Genomic DNA, 17059 nt, shown 5'->3' with positions numbered 1-17059 from the left:
CTCTACAGCATTGTTTCTCAGTTGTGGCAACTTGAAGAAGGGTGGAATTCAACTCCCAGAATACCCCAGTAGGCTCATTGTGCCTGGTTTTATTACCTTTTTTGCCACATTTGTTAAGCAAATCACTTCAGTTTTTAAGTAAATCAGGTGGTCGTTAAGCGAAGCTGGCTTTCCCCATTGACTTGCTAGTCGGAACTTGGCTGGGAAGATTGCAAATGGCAATCATGTGACCCTGGGAGGCTGCAATCATTGTAAATATACGCTGGTTGCCAAGCGCCCAAATTTGGATTACCTGGCAGCAGGGATGCTGCAATGGTTGTAAGTGCAAGGACCAGTAATAAGTCATGTTTTTCAGTACCTTTTGTAATTTCAAACAGTCACTAAAATAATTGTTGTAAGTTGAGGACTACCTGTAATTGTTAACAGCAAAGAAACAAAGTTTTTTTCTTTTTAAACTTGTGATAATTTATTCTTAGAATATAATCGCTATGCATGGTCAGGAAATTCTTGTTCAGAAATAGAATTTAGAATGCTGGGAGTGCTGACTTAATACATATGGAAGGCACCTGAGTAAAGATGGAGTCACCTTGGTTTAAGCTCCATGTAGGCTTTTGGCAATAATATGGTTTTCCATCTTCTTCTGAGATTTTTTTTCAATTACCAGTCAAGTTTGCAGCCCAGGGTTTCCCAGGAAGTTTGAACAGGTCCACCTCTGCCTAGATTTGGGGGAATTTGCTAAGGTTTGTTAGATGGTTGAGCTATATTATGAATAGTTCTCCCTGCTCCCTCCTATTTTACACCGTTAACTTCTGTCTCACTTGCAGATCCTCTTGAATGCTAACCTGTCAGCTCTTCACAGTGAAATGTCCACCCTTCAGGCAGAAGGCATGAAGATGGACAGCCAGAATGGCGCCTTGCTAGGTAAAGCATCAGGTTGTTATTATTATTATTATTATGGTTCAATGCACAGTCAGTCAGATATTTAGACTGGATTTGGCATTTTTATCCACCTATTGAGTCCTTCCCAGGATGGGCAAATGTTATTGTTTGATGATGCCAGGACTCTGGGCAGTGTACAAAGTTTAAAAAAATGATACAAAACCCACTAAAATTTATAACTACAGAAAATCATTAATTAAAATGTCTTTTTATGTTTATGTTATGGTTTTATGTTTAAAACCATAAAAACCATAAAAAACAACAGGTTGCAACAACAGGTTGCATTGTCTTGGACAATGAGAAGGAATACCTGCAGAGAATAAATGTGAACTGGTAAAGGATTGTATCCTGGAATATATCACTCTGATTTTGCAGGCTTTCTCCCTACCTGACTATGGTTCGTTTCTTTCATTTAAAAAGCAAAATAGGACTCTTGACAAGATTCTAAAAAAGAGATGACTGTCTGCCATACAACCCCTCCAGCCTTTACAATTTTGGTGTGACCAAGAATGGGACACAAGGCATCAAGTAACATTCCAGTTACTTAATTCACCCATTTTGTGATTCACACAGTACATGGAACTGTGAATGCATTGCATGGACTGGTTTCACAAAACATTCAAAGGCACAAAAAACTAAGGAATGTTAGAATCCTAGGCCTGAAGGGGGTGAGGTGGTCTACTCACTGCTCTGTGCAGAAAGCCAGATGAAAGTAACCCAGGCTAATATCTATCTATTCTATCCCAATGATTCTCAACGTTGGCAGCTTTCAGATATGTGGACTCCAATTCCCAGAATTCCCCAGAGGAAACCACTTTTTTAGAAGTGGTTTGCCACTGCTTCCTTCCTAGGGCTGAGAGAATGTGTCTGGCTTAAAGTGACTCAGCTGTCTTGTGCCTAAGAAGACTAGAATTCACAGTCTCCTGGTTTGTTAACCACTAATCGCTTTAACCACTAGACAAATCTGACTCTTCTAAGGAATTAAGGGAGACCAGTGTATCTATGAAGGCTCAGCTTTCCCCTTAGCTTCAGGGAGTCAAAACATCCAACCCAAGTTGGATGCAGAGTCCTTGGCTTGAAGCCCTTTCTCTTTCCTCTTCCCCGAAGTGGAGATGACCAAACTTGAAGAGAAACTGGAAGAAGCAGTCGGAACACGAGATGTTATAGAGGCAGAGAAAGGATACTGTGAAGCACGGGAGAAGGCGCTCCAAGAAAGCATGTGAGTAAAATGATTGGCTCTAAGTCAGGGGGTGTCCAGCCCTGGCAAGTTTAAAACTTGTAAACTTGAACTCCTAGAATTCTGGCTGGAGAATTCTGGGAATTGAAGTCCACAAATCTTAAAAGTTGCCGAAAGGAATGGAGTATTATTCAGAAATTTCTAATGAGCCTAAAGGTTGTTAGAAGAAGCCACCTGAAAATCATAAATAACAATAAAGGTTGTCTGTCTATCTTATCTAAACGTTGACAAGTACAAATGTGAAAAGTAGGAGTTGCTGGCTAACTGAAACTGCAAGTAGAGGAAAAACAACACCTGTATATAAAGTTTAGAGCTCAAGGCATAACAGCAGACAGATGAGAAGTAAGCTTTGTTGATAGAAAAGTAGATGGTGCTAGATAAGATGAGTAAAAAGGGCATGGGGAGGGCAGTGGTTTTAGGCTGTCCAAATTAAGGTGTCGGGTGAGATAAGGGGTGTTGAGTGTGATAGGGGAGGGGGGAATCTGCGTGGGGGGGTGGTAAGATATAAAAATGTGTCAAACAGCTCTTTAAGGTGTGGCTTAACTCCTGTGTATGTTTCAGTTCACCGAGCCTTTGCAAACGCTTCTTTTTAAATAAAACTTTGTTGCTGGAATTCCAAGTGAGTTTGTTTGTTTTGGGATCTTGAGCCAAGTTCCAAACATTGCCAAGATTAGATACCCCTGCTCTAAGTGGACTCAGAACGATCAGAATGTCTCCATTAAGAAGATCCTCTCTTGTATCATCACACAAAAGGGTCCGTGAAAGAAAACCTTAAAGAATTTTAATTTGCTTTTTTTTTTTTAACCCTTTGCCCCCAAAACTTTCCACTGCAGAGCACTGGAGGTGGAATGAAGCAAAACTCCAAATATATCCAGCTTTTTCAGATAGCAGGTGCTGTGCTGACAAGCGTCGTTCTTCCCCTTGCATTCTTTAACAATGGCCAAAATCATAAAGGATTATTGAATCTCCTGAGAATGCAGGAATCTCATCCTGGATAGACTTGAAATCTGGCACAATTTCAAGAGGGAACACAACCCCATCTTGTGAGATTTCAGCAAGGTTCTCTCTTTGGAGAAAGAGAAGGAACCTGGTGTATTTTTTGATGTCTGCCTCCTGAAGTAAGGAGGGTCAAAGCCATTAAAGGGTTTATGGTCAGCTGGTACTTTCAGAAAGTAGGGCATGGAGTGAAAGCGACAGGAAAGGCAATGGAAATAAGGACATTGAATGGAGTTAACACTGTGTTTCCTTTCCAGGTTCCAAATTAGAGTAAAGATAGATAGATAGATAGATAGATAGATAGATAGATAGATAGATAGATAGATAGATAGATAGATAGATAGATAGATAGACAGATAGACAGATAGATAGACAGATAGACAGATAGACAGACAGACAGACAGACAGACAGACAGCAGTTGTTGGACTAGATGACCTATAAAATCCCTTCGAACTCTGTTATTCTATTCCGTTCTGTTCAATAGAATATCTGTAGTTCGGGATTGCAATGTGGGATCCCTGTTGCTCTCTGAGCCTGATTGTTCGCTTGCAGGTGTTTCATTGCCCAAGTAGGTAACATTATCAGTGTGAGGGAAGGTGGGTTTTGTGCTTATTTATATGTATTAGCTTGCCCTGTCAGTTTAGGTGGATGGATGGATGTCCCAAAGGTGCTTTTTCAAAAAGCAACTAGACTTCGTTTTTCTTGAAGATGTTGTCAGAACTGAAGAAGCTTCTTGGATGAGAAGCAAAGCATCTTCAAAGAAAAACAAGGTCCAGTTGCCTTTTGAAAAAGCACCTTTGGGACAACCATGACCTGGGTGACTGAGAATCTCCATAGACGGATGGAGGGATGGATGGATAACAGGGTATTTATACATCAGCAACAGGAAACCTGAAGGTCCTGTGACAGACTCTGGCACTGGCAGTCCCATGATGGTAGGTAGAGGATTCCTTTCTCTGCTTAACACAGGGGTAGGCAACCTTGGCTCTTTTATGACTTGTGGACTTCAACTCCCAGAATTCCTGAGCCAGCATAGCATAGCTGGCTCAGCAAAGCATAGCTGGCTCAGGAATTCTGGGAGTTGAAGTCCACAAGTCATAAAAGAGCCAAGGTTGCCTACCCCTGGCCTAACAGTTTGGATGGCTGTTGGCAACCAAAAAAAGGAATCACAGCTAAATGGAGAAGGGGGGAACGGTCTGGCTATTGGGGTGCTTCCAACTCCTCAAGTGACCAGTTATAAATCTGGCTGGGCCACTGACCCCTTTGCAAAGTGGCAGGTGGAAGGTCCATTCAAGGCCTTGTCTGAAAGTGCAGCTTCTGGAACTGCTGCAGCAGTCGAGAGCCGGTAGCGTTTCCCTTTTGACTGATGTGCCTTCCTGCCTTTTCCTTCCAGGCACAGCTACCTGGCTGAGATCGCCTCCCTCCAGCACCGCCTGCAAGCCCGTTCCTCCTCTGCCCGCCGCAGGTGCCCCCCCTTCTGGTACTTATTGTGGGGACTGGCCAGTTTTTGCATTCTTTTCCGGCTTGTAAGTTTGGGAGCAGAGAGAAGGGGTTCTCTGGGGCAACCTTGCCCAAGGGGGGGAGTGAGAGTCCTGAGGAGAGAAAATCTAAGGAAAGGCAGTTGGGAAGCAGAGGTCACCTCTGTGTTGTTGGGATGTCAATTGGTAAATGATGGAGGGAAATGGAAAGTGGAGCGCTCTGCCCAAACTTCAAAGCTCTTTGCAAAAGTTCATTTTGGACTTTTTTCAAGAATGAGCTATCCATTTCTCTGAAATCTGCTCTTGGAGGAGGAAAGGAGAGAGAAAACATCAAACAGAAAGTAAAAAAAGAAAAAGGAAAAAAAAGTGCTAGAAAAACGGAAGAGGGGAATCAGAAGGAAAAAGATCTGCCACCTTTGCTTTGGCTCCGCCCACCCCTTACTTTGGCTCCACCTATCCTTGCTTCTGTCCCACCCACCTTTGCTTTGGCTCTATCTACCTCTGGCTTTGACCCCACCCATCTTTGCTTTGGCTCCACCCATCCTTGCTTCTGCCCCATCCATCCTTGCTTTGGCCCCACCCACCTACTTTGGCCCCACCTACTAATGTTTTGGCTCCACCCACCCTTCATCAATTGATTTGGCCCCACCCACAAAGGACAGTGATGTGCAATAATTCCAAAATATTTTCTTTGGCAGAAAATAATTTGCCCCTTCTAGACTGCATGGAATAAATAATTCTGTACATCATTGGATCAATGTTGGAGGGGGGGCCACTGAGAACATCAAGCCCACCCCTCAGGAATCCAAGATCCTCCCCTGCACTCTTCTTCATTTTGGCTCTCCATGTTTTCTTGCTTGCTTATTGGCATTTTGTCATTTTCTTCAAAGAACTGACACATTTTTTCTTCTAGTTTCTAATCCAACAACTTAAAACACTACACCAAAGTGTCTTTTTTTTAGCCTCTTCTGCTCTCATTTTATTTTCACTGCAATTGTACTTTCAGAGCTTCCTCTTTTAGAAACTCTCACTTATTCTGAGTTTTTTTTCTCTCCTATTATCTTCTCCTGCCTTGGAACTCCCCTTGCTGTTAATGTATGAAAATCTGTTTTCTGAGTTTCAACATTCCCTGTTGACTACACTGGATTTTAATTTTCTTTAAAATCAAGAACTCCAGCTGTTTATGGTCATTTTTCCCCAGTCACCTCCTTTTTCCACTTAATCAGTGTAGTCCTCCCTATAGCTCAGGATCAATTCATATATTCAAATGTCTTATTCCACAATAAGTCTTTGCAATTAAAAGTCCTCTTTGAAATTAAACCAGGACTTACACTGACCAAATTGCAGAATAAGGGTGATGAGACTGTATATGTAGGCTGAACTGAAATTAACCCAGAATAAAACATCAGATTTTGGGTTGCTTCATCATTATAATAACATAATACTCTATAAGAGGGGTGTCAAACTCACCTTATCACGTGACCTGTTGCGACATATTGCGATTTTCCCCCCTTGCCAGAGATGGGCTGTGCGTAGTTTCTGCGTGACACCCCTGCTCTATAATACCGGGACCAGACTAAACCCCTGGTCCCGGTGACCGACCCAGATTGGATCCTGCAACATTATCCTGGGACACGTATATTCGCCTTCATTTGTGACATTATACTCTGCATATGTTCAGAGAAAGTTTTAAAAATTTTAATTTCTAAGATCTAAGAAGTAATTTCTAATGCATTAGAGTACATCCATAGATTCTGTTCGTAATAAAGGAACATATTTAATTTTATAAGAAATCAAACACTGGGAAGGTAGTTGTATATATATATATATGTGTGTGTGTGTGTGTCTTGAGTGTGTTTTTTTATACACCTGTCGGCCCAAATATGGGAGGAAGAAATATATATACACATACACACACACACACACACAACTACAACTATATGACTTAGAAAGGAAATCCCATTAAATACAATGGGATTGACTTCTAAGTAGATAGTAAATACAGGAATGAATAGTAAAGCTGCTTATTCTGTTCTGATCTTAATACCAAAAATCAATCATCAAGGGTTTTTTTTAGGAGTTATTCATTCTTAAAAGAGCAGGAAATCAAATGAATTCAGGGAAAGCTTTTTAGCTGTTTATTTTTGCTAATATTTATTTTTATAATCATATACAGTAATGATATTTTCAGCTCCTAACCATCTAGTACCTTTGTCAGGCTTACTAAGAAGTCAATTTTCCACTTTCATATAAAAAGACAGCATCAGGTTAAAGGAAGCTGATTTATGCCATCATAAATGTGTGCAAATTACTAAGGTGCTGTGAGAATCTGCTTTTTTGTTATTAACTCCTGTTATTTTACTTCCTTCCGTTTCCTTCTGCTTAAACACATTTTTATTATGTTTCAGGAAGGGCTGATCTTTTTCCTCTAAAGCAACTAACCGGACCTTGAAAAAGATGGGAACTGATGGAAGATATCTTTTTTTTTTAACCCTTTCCCCCCATACTTTAAAGGAGGAAGGAGAGCAGATAGACCCTCGCAAGAGTGAACTGCAGTGCAGCTCCTCGACTTACAACAGTTCACTTAGTGACTGTTCAAAGTTACAACAGCGTTTAAAAAAGTGACTTATGAACATTTTTTTATACTTACGACCTTTGCAGCATCCCCCTGGTCACGTGATCAAAATTCTGCCGCTTGACAACTGACTCATATTTATGATGGCTTGCAGTGTCTCTCCGGGGTCATGTGATCCCCTTTTGCGACTCTTCTGACAACCATGTTACTAACTTAACAACCGCAATGATTCACTTAACATCTATGGCAAGAAAGGTCATAAAATGGAGCCAAATTCGCTTAACAGATGTCTCCCTTAGTAACAGAAATTTGTGGTTGTAAATCCAGGACTACCTGTATTATGTTTTCAGGAACAGAGCAAACAGATAAAAACAGCTAAAGATGTTTAAATTGGAGAATAAAAATATATCAGCCTGAAGTTTTATGCTGAATTAAAATCATTTTCTAATTAGTTGACTACTTTGTTATGTAATTTAATTTCAGTATTTCAAGTATTGAGATTAGAAGCACACTGGGCTCTATGTGTCTATGGAGATTCTCAGGTCATGGTTGTCCCAAAGGTGTTTTTTTTCAAAAAGCAACTGGACTTTCTTTGTTTTTCCTTGAAGACATTTCGCTTCTCACCCAAGAAGCTTCTTCAGTTCTTTTCCACCATTCAGTCAGAACTGAAGAAGCTTCTTGAATGAAAAGCGAAATGTCTTCAAGGAAAAACGAAGAAAGTCCAATTGCCTTTTAAAAAAGCACCTTTGGGACTGTATTCTATCTTAGTGAGTGTCAACTTTGGCAACTTTAAGATATATGGACTTTAACTCCCAGAATTCCCTGGCCAAGGAATTCTGGGAGCTGAAGTCCACACGTCTTACAGTTGCCAAGGTTGATAAAACCTGCTTTAAAGCATCCTCTTTAACCAATGTTCTCCAGATATTTTGGATTTCAGTACTCATAATCCTTAAAGTTATAACTGGGGATTATGGATTTAAAACCTAAAATGTTTACAGGACAGCAGGATGGGAGGATATATTAAAACTTTGGAAAATTGTAATTGAGGAAAAAACATAACTCAGGCCAAGACTAGAAACAGCAGAAACTCTAAACTTATTTATGTAATGTTTTCCTTTTTTTTATTAAAGTAATAATAGAACCTGGAATTCAAATTTTGAAATTACTGAGTGGAAGAGTCTGGACTAAGAGATTCAAAAAATAAAATAAAATCCATATCATATGCCATCCACATTTAAATTAGGGAGCTCATTTTCATGTCCTGTTGAGATAGCCTTCAAAAGGAATTAGACAAATCAATAGAATAATCTGATATCATTAGTTATATGGAACCTCCAGTTTAAGGAGTAATCTATCTCTGTACAGCACTTGTTAGAGAAGGTCAGGAACGGTAATAAGCTGTTCTTTTTCAGCCCTGCTTGGAAACTTCCTCTCATTTACTGGAAGAGAGAATACTCCAAACAGACTTTTGTTCAGATTTTGTCCAATTTTCAGGTCATGTTCTCAGTAATGCAGGAGCCTTCCAGCAGAGGGCAGTGCCTGCTTGTACTATATTCTCTGAACTTATTTTTATGCTCCTTCTTCATTTTCTTTATTGCAGCCAGAAATCTTAAAATGACAGGTTACTGTCTTTGGCTCTCTCACAGAGCTCAGCAGGGATGGGCTTAGATGGCAGACCCCCAGGAAGAATCCTAGGGCTGTAGGCTAGACTGAGAAGTCACCCATACATCCCAGACAATAGCAGAACATGCTGTAAGGTTGCCAAGGAAAATACCAGGATGCATCCCGTTCAGCTATAGAGAAGACATTACCTTCTAACTTTTTCCCTGCCAACATTCAGCAAGAAAGGGGGAGTTGTTTTGTTAACTTTCTTTATTCGTGTCAAATTATAGACATTCAACACTGAGCAAGTAAAATAAGTTAAAATAGGTCATAGATATACAGGTGGACCTCGACAGACGCTCACAATTCAGCCCAAAATTTCTATTTGCTAAGTGAGACATTTGTTAAGTGAATTTTGCCCATTTTACAATCTTTTTTTGCCACGGCTGTTAAGTGAATCACCCCAGTTGTTAAGTTGGCAACTCAGTTGTTAAGTGAATCTGGCTTCCCCATTGACTTTGCTTGACATAAGATAGCAAAAGGTCCCTGGGACACTGCAACTGTCACAAATATGAGTCAGTTGCCAAGCACCTGAATTTTGATCATGTGACCATGGAGGCGCCACAAGAGTTGTAAGTGAAAAATGGTCATCAGTCACCTTTTTCAGTGCCGAGGTAACTTTGAATTGTCACTAAATGAACTGTTGTAAGTCGAGGACTACCTGTATAGCACGTGTAAGAAGTATGTAAAATAAATAGGATTAAAACTAAATGACATTTGCCCACTATCAGGCTATGTCAACAGCATTTTCTCTCGCCAGCATGAGGTCTTCCTCCATACATGTTGAAGGACATTTTATGCACCGTAACATATGTCAGATGGATTATTCTTCTCCACATTCACACAAAGTGTCTTCTGTAAAGAAGCCCCATTTCCTTAGATCATCCTTTGATCTTCCTACCCAAGAGCTCAGTCTATTTGGTTTTATGAACTTGAGAAGAGTTCATTTAAAGTTCTGGTCTACCCAGAAATTAAGCCATATTTTCTAATTGCTCCCATAAAGAACAATTGGGATTTCTAAATTGGTACCAGTCATAAGGCATCAGTGGGAACTTCCCCCGCCAGCTCCCATCCCATTCTGCGCTGTTTCAAGTGTCACTGAGGAAGTAACAGAACATTCCGATCAAAATGGAAAAGGGGAAAAAAATGGATGGATGGAAAGGTAAACTTCACAGACGAGCAGTAAGGCAACACCATTTGGAAAACAAAATCTTCCTACCCGCTCTGGTTTAGAAGCCTAATTACAATTTGTCTAGACTTTTGAATCTTTTCATAGCCACCCAAGAGGCCAAGATTCCATTAAAGAAGTTTTTTCTGAAAAGGAGATGTGAAAATAAGGAAAGCTTAAATTACTTACTGCTATCCTGACCTGCTTTTTTTTTCATTCATTCATTCACTCATTCATTTTCACTAAAGCAAAAACTGAGGGAGCAGTTTTTGGTGAATTTGTGTTCGAAGAGATGAAGAGATTAGCCACCTTGCTTGCAACCATGGTGGAGCCTTTTAAAGGACATTAAGTTCACAAGCCTCTCTCTCCAATCACTTTTGGAAATGGCCTATTAACCATCTTTAACTATTAGAGATCTTCGGAACAACAAACTTGAAGAATCTTCATTGACTAAGTTTATCCTGAATTCTTAACAAAAGAAAAACGTAACTATATGCTTAAAAACAAAGAATTTGAAATAAACAACAAAAAGCTAAGTAAGATATGGATCTAAGAAAGTTATAAACAGATTAAGGGTCCAGATAAATTTAGAATATTGACTTTCCTATAAGATTTTGGAATTAATTTTTCTTTTTCTCTTTTTTCTGCACTTTTTGTTCTTTTTTATTCTCTTTCTCTAAGATTAGTTTGTATTAGTTTTGACTATTGCAATTAAATTTTTAATAAAAATTATGTTTAAAAAGATTGAGAAACAACGATTACCTGTTTGTCTACCATATATGCTTGTGTGTAAACCCATTAACGAATAAGCTGCCCCTTGAATTTTTAACCAAGATAGCATGAAAATGTGCCACCCACAAATAAGCTGTCCTAAGGGTTGATGTACCTGCCAATGGGACTATGCAAGGGTATACGAGAAATACGGGTAGTATAAAAAAGTATAAGATAAGCCGATCTGCAGATATTTCAAACCCATTTTGTGTCTGTGGGGGGGGGGGCGATCTGTATGGTTTTGTGCTTAAATTTTTCAGCTTATCTGCAAGTATATACAGCAATACAATGCGATGGAAAATGGGTGGCTGACAGTTAAGAAAAAGTAAACACAAAGAAAGAAACAGATCACAAGCAGCCAGAAGACAAATTCCACACAACAATAAAAACATCCTAAGGGTTTAAACCATCCCTTTTCTCCCAGTCCTGAGAGAACAGCCAAATTTTCAATGACTTTCTGAATGTCAACTGTATAGGAGCCATATGGTGGCTTCCTAGCCTGTTTTTAAAACCTCCCACAGATGTAAGACTCAATCTCTAAAGGCTGTTGCCTAGATCTCACTCTCAGGGAAAGCTCTTCTATATATTTAAATGAAATCAGTGTTTCTCAACCTCAGCAACTTTAAGACTGGAGGCTAAAACATATAAGGAAAGGCTGCTGGAATTGGGTGTGTCTAGTTTAATGAAGAGAAGGACGAGGGGGAACATGATAGCAGTGTTCCAGTATCTCAGGGGCTGCCACAAAGAAGAGGGAGTCAAGCTATTCTCTAGTGCCTGAAGGCAGGACAAGAAGCAATGGATGGAATGTAATCAAGGAGAGAAGCAACCTAGAACCTAGATTCCCTCCCATAGACCGGTACGCTCCCACAGAGTGGGTCTCCTCAGGGTGCCGTCGGCCAAGCAATGTCGGCTGGCGACCCCCAGGGGGAGGGCCTTCTCTGTGGGTGCCCCCACCCTCTGGAACGAACTACCCCCCGAGATCCGGACGATTCCGGATCTCCTTACTTTCCGCCGCGCCCTCAAGACATGGCTTTTNCCAACACTGGACGTTTTTAAGAAGAGACTGGACAGCCATTTGTCCGAAATGGTGTAGGGTTTCCTGCCTGAGCAGGGGGTTGGACTAGATGACCTCCAAGGTCCCTTCCAACTTTATTATTATTATTATTATTATTATTATTATTATTATTATTATTATTATTATTATTATTATTATTATTATTATTATTATTATTATTTGGGTGGATTTCAACTCCCAGAATTTCCCATGGCTGAGGAATTCTGGGAGTTGAAGTCCACGCATCTTAAAGTTGCTGAGATTAAGAAACACTGGCCTGGAGACTAAAACATATGAAGAACAGCTGCAGGACTTGGGTTTGGCTAGTCTAAAGAAAAGAAGAACTAGGGGTGACATGATAGCAATATTCCAGTATTTGAGGGGCTGCCACAAAGAAGAGGGGGTCAAACTATTCTCCAAAGCACCAGAGGGCAGGACAAGAAACAATGGTTGGAAACTGACCAAAGAGAGAAGCAATCTGGAATTAAGGAGAAACAGTGAGGACAATTAACCAGTGGAACAGCTTGCCTTCAGACATTGTGGGCGCTCCATTACTGGAGGTTTTTAAGAAGAGACTAGAATAGACAGTCACTTGTCTGAAATAGTATAGGTTCTCTTGCTCGAGCAGGGGGCTGGACTAGAAGACCTCCAAGGTCCCTTCTAGCTCTATTCTATTCTATTCTGATCTAAGAAGGAGTAAATTACCTGGTGCCTATACATTAATTAGATAGCCTTTTAAGCTGTATTTAAGACAGGATGTTTTTACAGCTTTGATGCAGCTATTTTATTGGAGAAAGAAAGGGGAATAATCTCAAGGAAATAACAGCAAATTGTAGAGTTATAAAAAAGATAATAGATAGTAAACCTGCATGCAATTGAGAGGAAATTATTAAACCAACAGGACATGAAATGTGAGAACAATAGGACAGTTTCCATGGAACAGAGATAAACGGGGCTTTACAGAAAATAAGCTAATTGGAGATTCTATTTAGTGATAACAGGGAAGCAGCAATGGTGGGAACAGAAAGGCAACAAAAGATCTAAGACCCAATGATTTATGACTGCATAGCAATAGTCCTTTAAGGGGACATGCTTTGTCCAGAATTGGATAAAAGGAACTTACCCTGAAACAGACAATGTGCTTGATTTGGAGCCTATTCTCAAGCATCATTATTCTGCAGAGAATAAAGCTTTGCAACAATCTCTACCTCTGTTGTAATTCAGTTGGGCGGAACACATCAGGCTAAGAACTTCCAGCATTCCTGAGACAATCTCTCTCTCTCTCTCACACACACACACACACAGAGAGAGAGAGAGAGAGAGAGAGAGAGAGAGAGAGAGAGAGAGAGAGAGAGAGAGAGAGAGAGAGAGAGAGAGAGAGAGAGAGAGATGTTGACTAAATACTGATACGCTTTTCCTGGGCCAGGCTTAATTCTATGTTGGGACTCAAGATTAGTTGTCATATAAAGTTGTAAGTGTATTGCTATGCAGGCAGTCCTCAACTTACAACCATTTCTTCAGCGACTGCTCAAAGTTACAACGGCACTGAAAAAAGTGAATTACGACCAGTCCTCGCACTTATGACTATAGCAGCATCTCCATGGTAATGTGATCAAAATCAGAGTGTTTGGCAACTGACATGTATTTACAGTGGCTGCAGCATCCTGTGGTCACCTTTTGTGACCTTCCCAGCTGGCTTCTGACAAGCAAAGTCATGATCAGGGGAAGCTGAATTCACTTAATGACTACATGATTCGCTTAACAAGGGCAGTGATTTGCTTAACAACTGTGGCAAAAAGATCATAAAATTGGATGTGAGTCGCTTAACAATCACCTTGCTTGGCAATGGAAATTCTGGCCCCAATCGTGGCCATAACTTGAGGACTACGGATACCTGCAGACAGCTGTCGGAGGCATCATAGTTTGAGATGTAACATCACAAGCAGTCACCCATTAAAAAAAAAGCCTAAATAAAACCAAGACCTTGTTTAAGGAGTGACTTCTGACCCTAATTATCTGTATCTGGGGCCCAGTCCAATGGAGTTTTGTCAAGACTGGAGGGGTTAGAGCAGACATGTCAAACTCGCGACGTCATGTGACGTCACGCAACGTATCAGGACGGTTTTGCCACCCCTGGATTAGAGGTTGTTTATATAAAATGAAGGGTGACAAGACTCCCAGAGATTTAGCATCTTATTCTAAGTCTTCAATAGGTTTTCAAAAGACCTCCCCTCCCCTCCAAATCACAACGCCCCAAATTGCCATGTGGTCCCAGAATACGGGGGTGCTTTCCAGAGAGGTTACGGGTCCCTCAGAGGGTCGCCTGAGGGGGGGGCAGAAGTGACTGTTCAACAGTTCACTTAGTGCCCGTTCGAAATTACAACAGCACTGAAAAAAGGGATTCATGACCATTTTTCACACTTGTGACCATTGCAGCATTCCCACGGTTACATGATTTACATTTGGATGCTTGACAACTGACCCACATTTATGATGGTTACAGTGTCCCAGGGTCATGTGGTCCCCTTTGGCAACCTTTTGACAAGCCAAGTCAATGGGGGAACCAGATTCACTTAACAGCCGTGCCACTAATGAAACAACTGCAGTGATTCATTGAACAAACGTGGCGAGAAAAGTTGTAAAATGGGGCAAAACTCACTTAGCAAATTTCTCATTTAGCAACATACATTTTGGGCTCAATTGTAGTCATAAGTTGAGAACTATCATACCTGTAGGAACCACCTGTAGCCTAAGGAACCATCCAGATTCTTCGTATCTTTTTACCCACCAGAACCTACCAGAGCAACAAAGATGATTAGGGGACTGGAGGCTAAAACATATAAGGAATGGTTGCGGGAATTGGGTATGTCTAGTTTAATGAAGAGAAGGACGAGGGGGGACAGGATAGCAGTGTTCCAATATCTCAGGGGCTACCACAAAGAAGAGGGAGTCAAGCTATTCTCCAAAGCGCCTGAAGGCAGGACAAGAAGCAACGGATGGAAACTGATCAAGGAGAGAAGCAACCTAGAACTAAGGAGAAACTTCCTGACAGTTAGAACAATTAACCAGTGGAACAACCTGCCTCCAGAAGCAGTGAATGCTCCAACACTGGAAGTTTTTAAGAAGAGACTGGGCAGCCATTTGTCCGAAATGGTGTAGGGTTTCCTGCTGGAGCAGGGGGTTGGACTTGATGACCTCCAAGGTCCCTTCCAACTTTATAAAATTTTCCTTTCCTTTCCAATCTTATGCAGGGGCATATAATTAGTAGGTCTCCCAACACTGGATTTCTAATTCAACCCCACACCTCCATGGCTCTCTTGTTCGTGACTCAAATTTTGGAGGGCAAAGAGGAGGAAAAGGGCCGGACAGGACACGATTGCTCTACTCTGTTTGGCTTCTGTGCAGCATAGCGTGTGCTGTTTAGGTGACAAACATCACTTTGGGTTGATCCCACCCTCTGCCAAGAGATGTGGTTGACGTCTTTCAGAGGGTCCTCTGAGACCAAGTTAGCGAAGGGGAGGCAATGCCGGCCTTGTTTTGACAAGGGGGTGAGAGTGGGCTGGCAGAAAACAAACAAGGAAAGAGGAAGCGTTCTTTGATTCACTGATAACAAAACTGCCTTCTTGGAATGACGGCTGTGTTATGCTAACCCATAACCACCAGCTCCTCCAACTAAGCAGGAAGGAAACAAGGAGCCAAGGGGGAGGAAATATTAATCAGATGCCATATAAACAGTTGGAGATGTGTGTCCCCACCCAGTTGAACCCAAAGGCTGAATCGTGAACTGACCGAGGCAGTTGATAACATGATGGAGAAGAGTGCATACACCATGGCCACCTTGGGCCTAGACACCAAGGACGGCCAACCAAAGCGGGATTGTGGCTTCTACATGAAATATTTCTTCCTCTTCCTCTCCCTCATCCAGTTCCTGATCATTCTGGGATTGGTACTTTTCATGATCTACAGCAACCCCCTGGAAGGCACCGAGAAACACCTCAAGGGGTTGACGAACCAGCTTCAGGAGAGCGATAAGAAGATCAAAGCCCTCAACGAAGACATTGGCAAACTCAAGCGCCAGCTTAATACCACGGAGAAGGAAGGCCGTCTGTTACAGACTCAAATGCTCAGGTTAAACACCACCCTGAGGCTTTGCAACAATGAAAAGGTGAGTCCTGGGAGAGGAAGAACATCGCCCCAGACCCAGCCTTTTTCTACTCACTGATAGACATGAAGCTGAGTTCCTTTTCCAAAGGAAGGGGAAAATGACAAGAGCATGGACAACGAGGGTGGATTATGAAGTGCATGAAAGATCTGTCCATTAAATAGGGCATTACAAATTAATTAAATATTAAGTTATTTAATTTAATTTAAATTTAAGTTGTTACCATATGGTAAGGTGGGCGGCCAATAAATTTTATAAATCAATCAATAAACAAATTTAATATATTTCATTTCTTTATGGAATTTGCTATTATTTCTGGTGACAATTGCTTGCACAGAGGGAAAGCCAAATCTTTCAGTGAAGGCGAAGGGTGTGGAGACACGTTTTAATACAAGCACGGCTATTAGTCATGAGGGCTACGTTAAACTTCCATATTCAGAGGTACCAGAGAATAAACGCCAAGGAAAAATACTTCTGCCTTTAGGCATTGTTGGAAATAAGGTGTTGTGTTGGATTCTTTCAGCTTCAGATGATAGCATTGCGACTTAACCCACAAAGTAGGTGTTCTGCAACCCCCAAAGCTGTTCAGATCTTTTCTGGAGACTGTCTCCAGTCCTAGGAACTTTGGTGGGGGAGGGGCAGAATTCTAGATCATTAAACCCTTCTAGGAGATTGAACACTTACTGACAAAACAAAAGAGGGATGGCTTTGGGGATGCTTCAGAAGACAGAATTGAAGTACAGAGAAGTACAGAGAAGAGCAACAAAGATGATTAGGGGACTGGAGGTTAAAACATATAAGGAAAGGCTGCTGGAATTGGGTATGTCTAGTTTAAAGAAGAGAAGGACGAGGGGGGACATGATAGCAGTCTTCCAATATCTCAGGGGCTGCCGCAAAGAAGAGGGAGTCAAGCTAGTCTCCAAAGTGCCTGAAGGCAGGACAAGAAGCAACGGATGGAAATTAATCAAGGAGAGAAGCAACCTAGAACTAAGGAGAAACTTCCTGACAGTTAGAAC

General features: G+C 41.2%; 1 protein-coding gene across 1 annotated transcript in view; it reads left to right on the top strand.

Annotated features, from left to right (window-relative positions):
- The first annotated feature begins 15612 nt into the window (after nucleotides 1–15612).
- The window catches only part of PLVAP (plasmalemma vesicle associated protein), a 13354-nt gene continuing 11907 nt past the window's right edge, over nucleotides 15613–17059 (top strand). The window contains exon 1 of the mRNA XM_015809996.1: nucleotides 15613–16046. Coding sequence (XP_015665482.1) covers nucleotides 15687–16046 — 360 coding nt within the window. The 5' untranslated portion in view covers nucleotides 15613–15686. The remainder of the gene's footprint in view (nucleotides 16047–17059) is intronic.

This window comes from Protobothrops mucrosquamatus, unplaced genomic scaffold (genome assembly GCF_001527695.2).
Source record: "Protobothrops mucrosquamatus isolate PMUCROS unplaced genomic scaffold, P.Mucros_1.0 scaffold6, whole genome shotgun sequence".
In the NCBI taxonomy this organism is placed as follows: domain Eukaryota; kingdom Metazoa; phylum Chordata; class Lepidosauria; order Squamata; family Viperidae; genus Protobothrops; species Protobothrops mucrosquamatus.
This window is presented reverse-complemented; position numbering and strand designations above follow the sequence as displayed.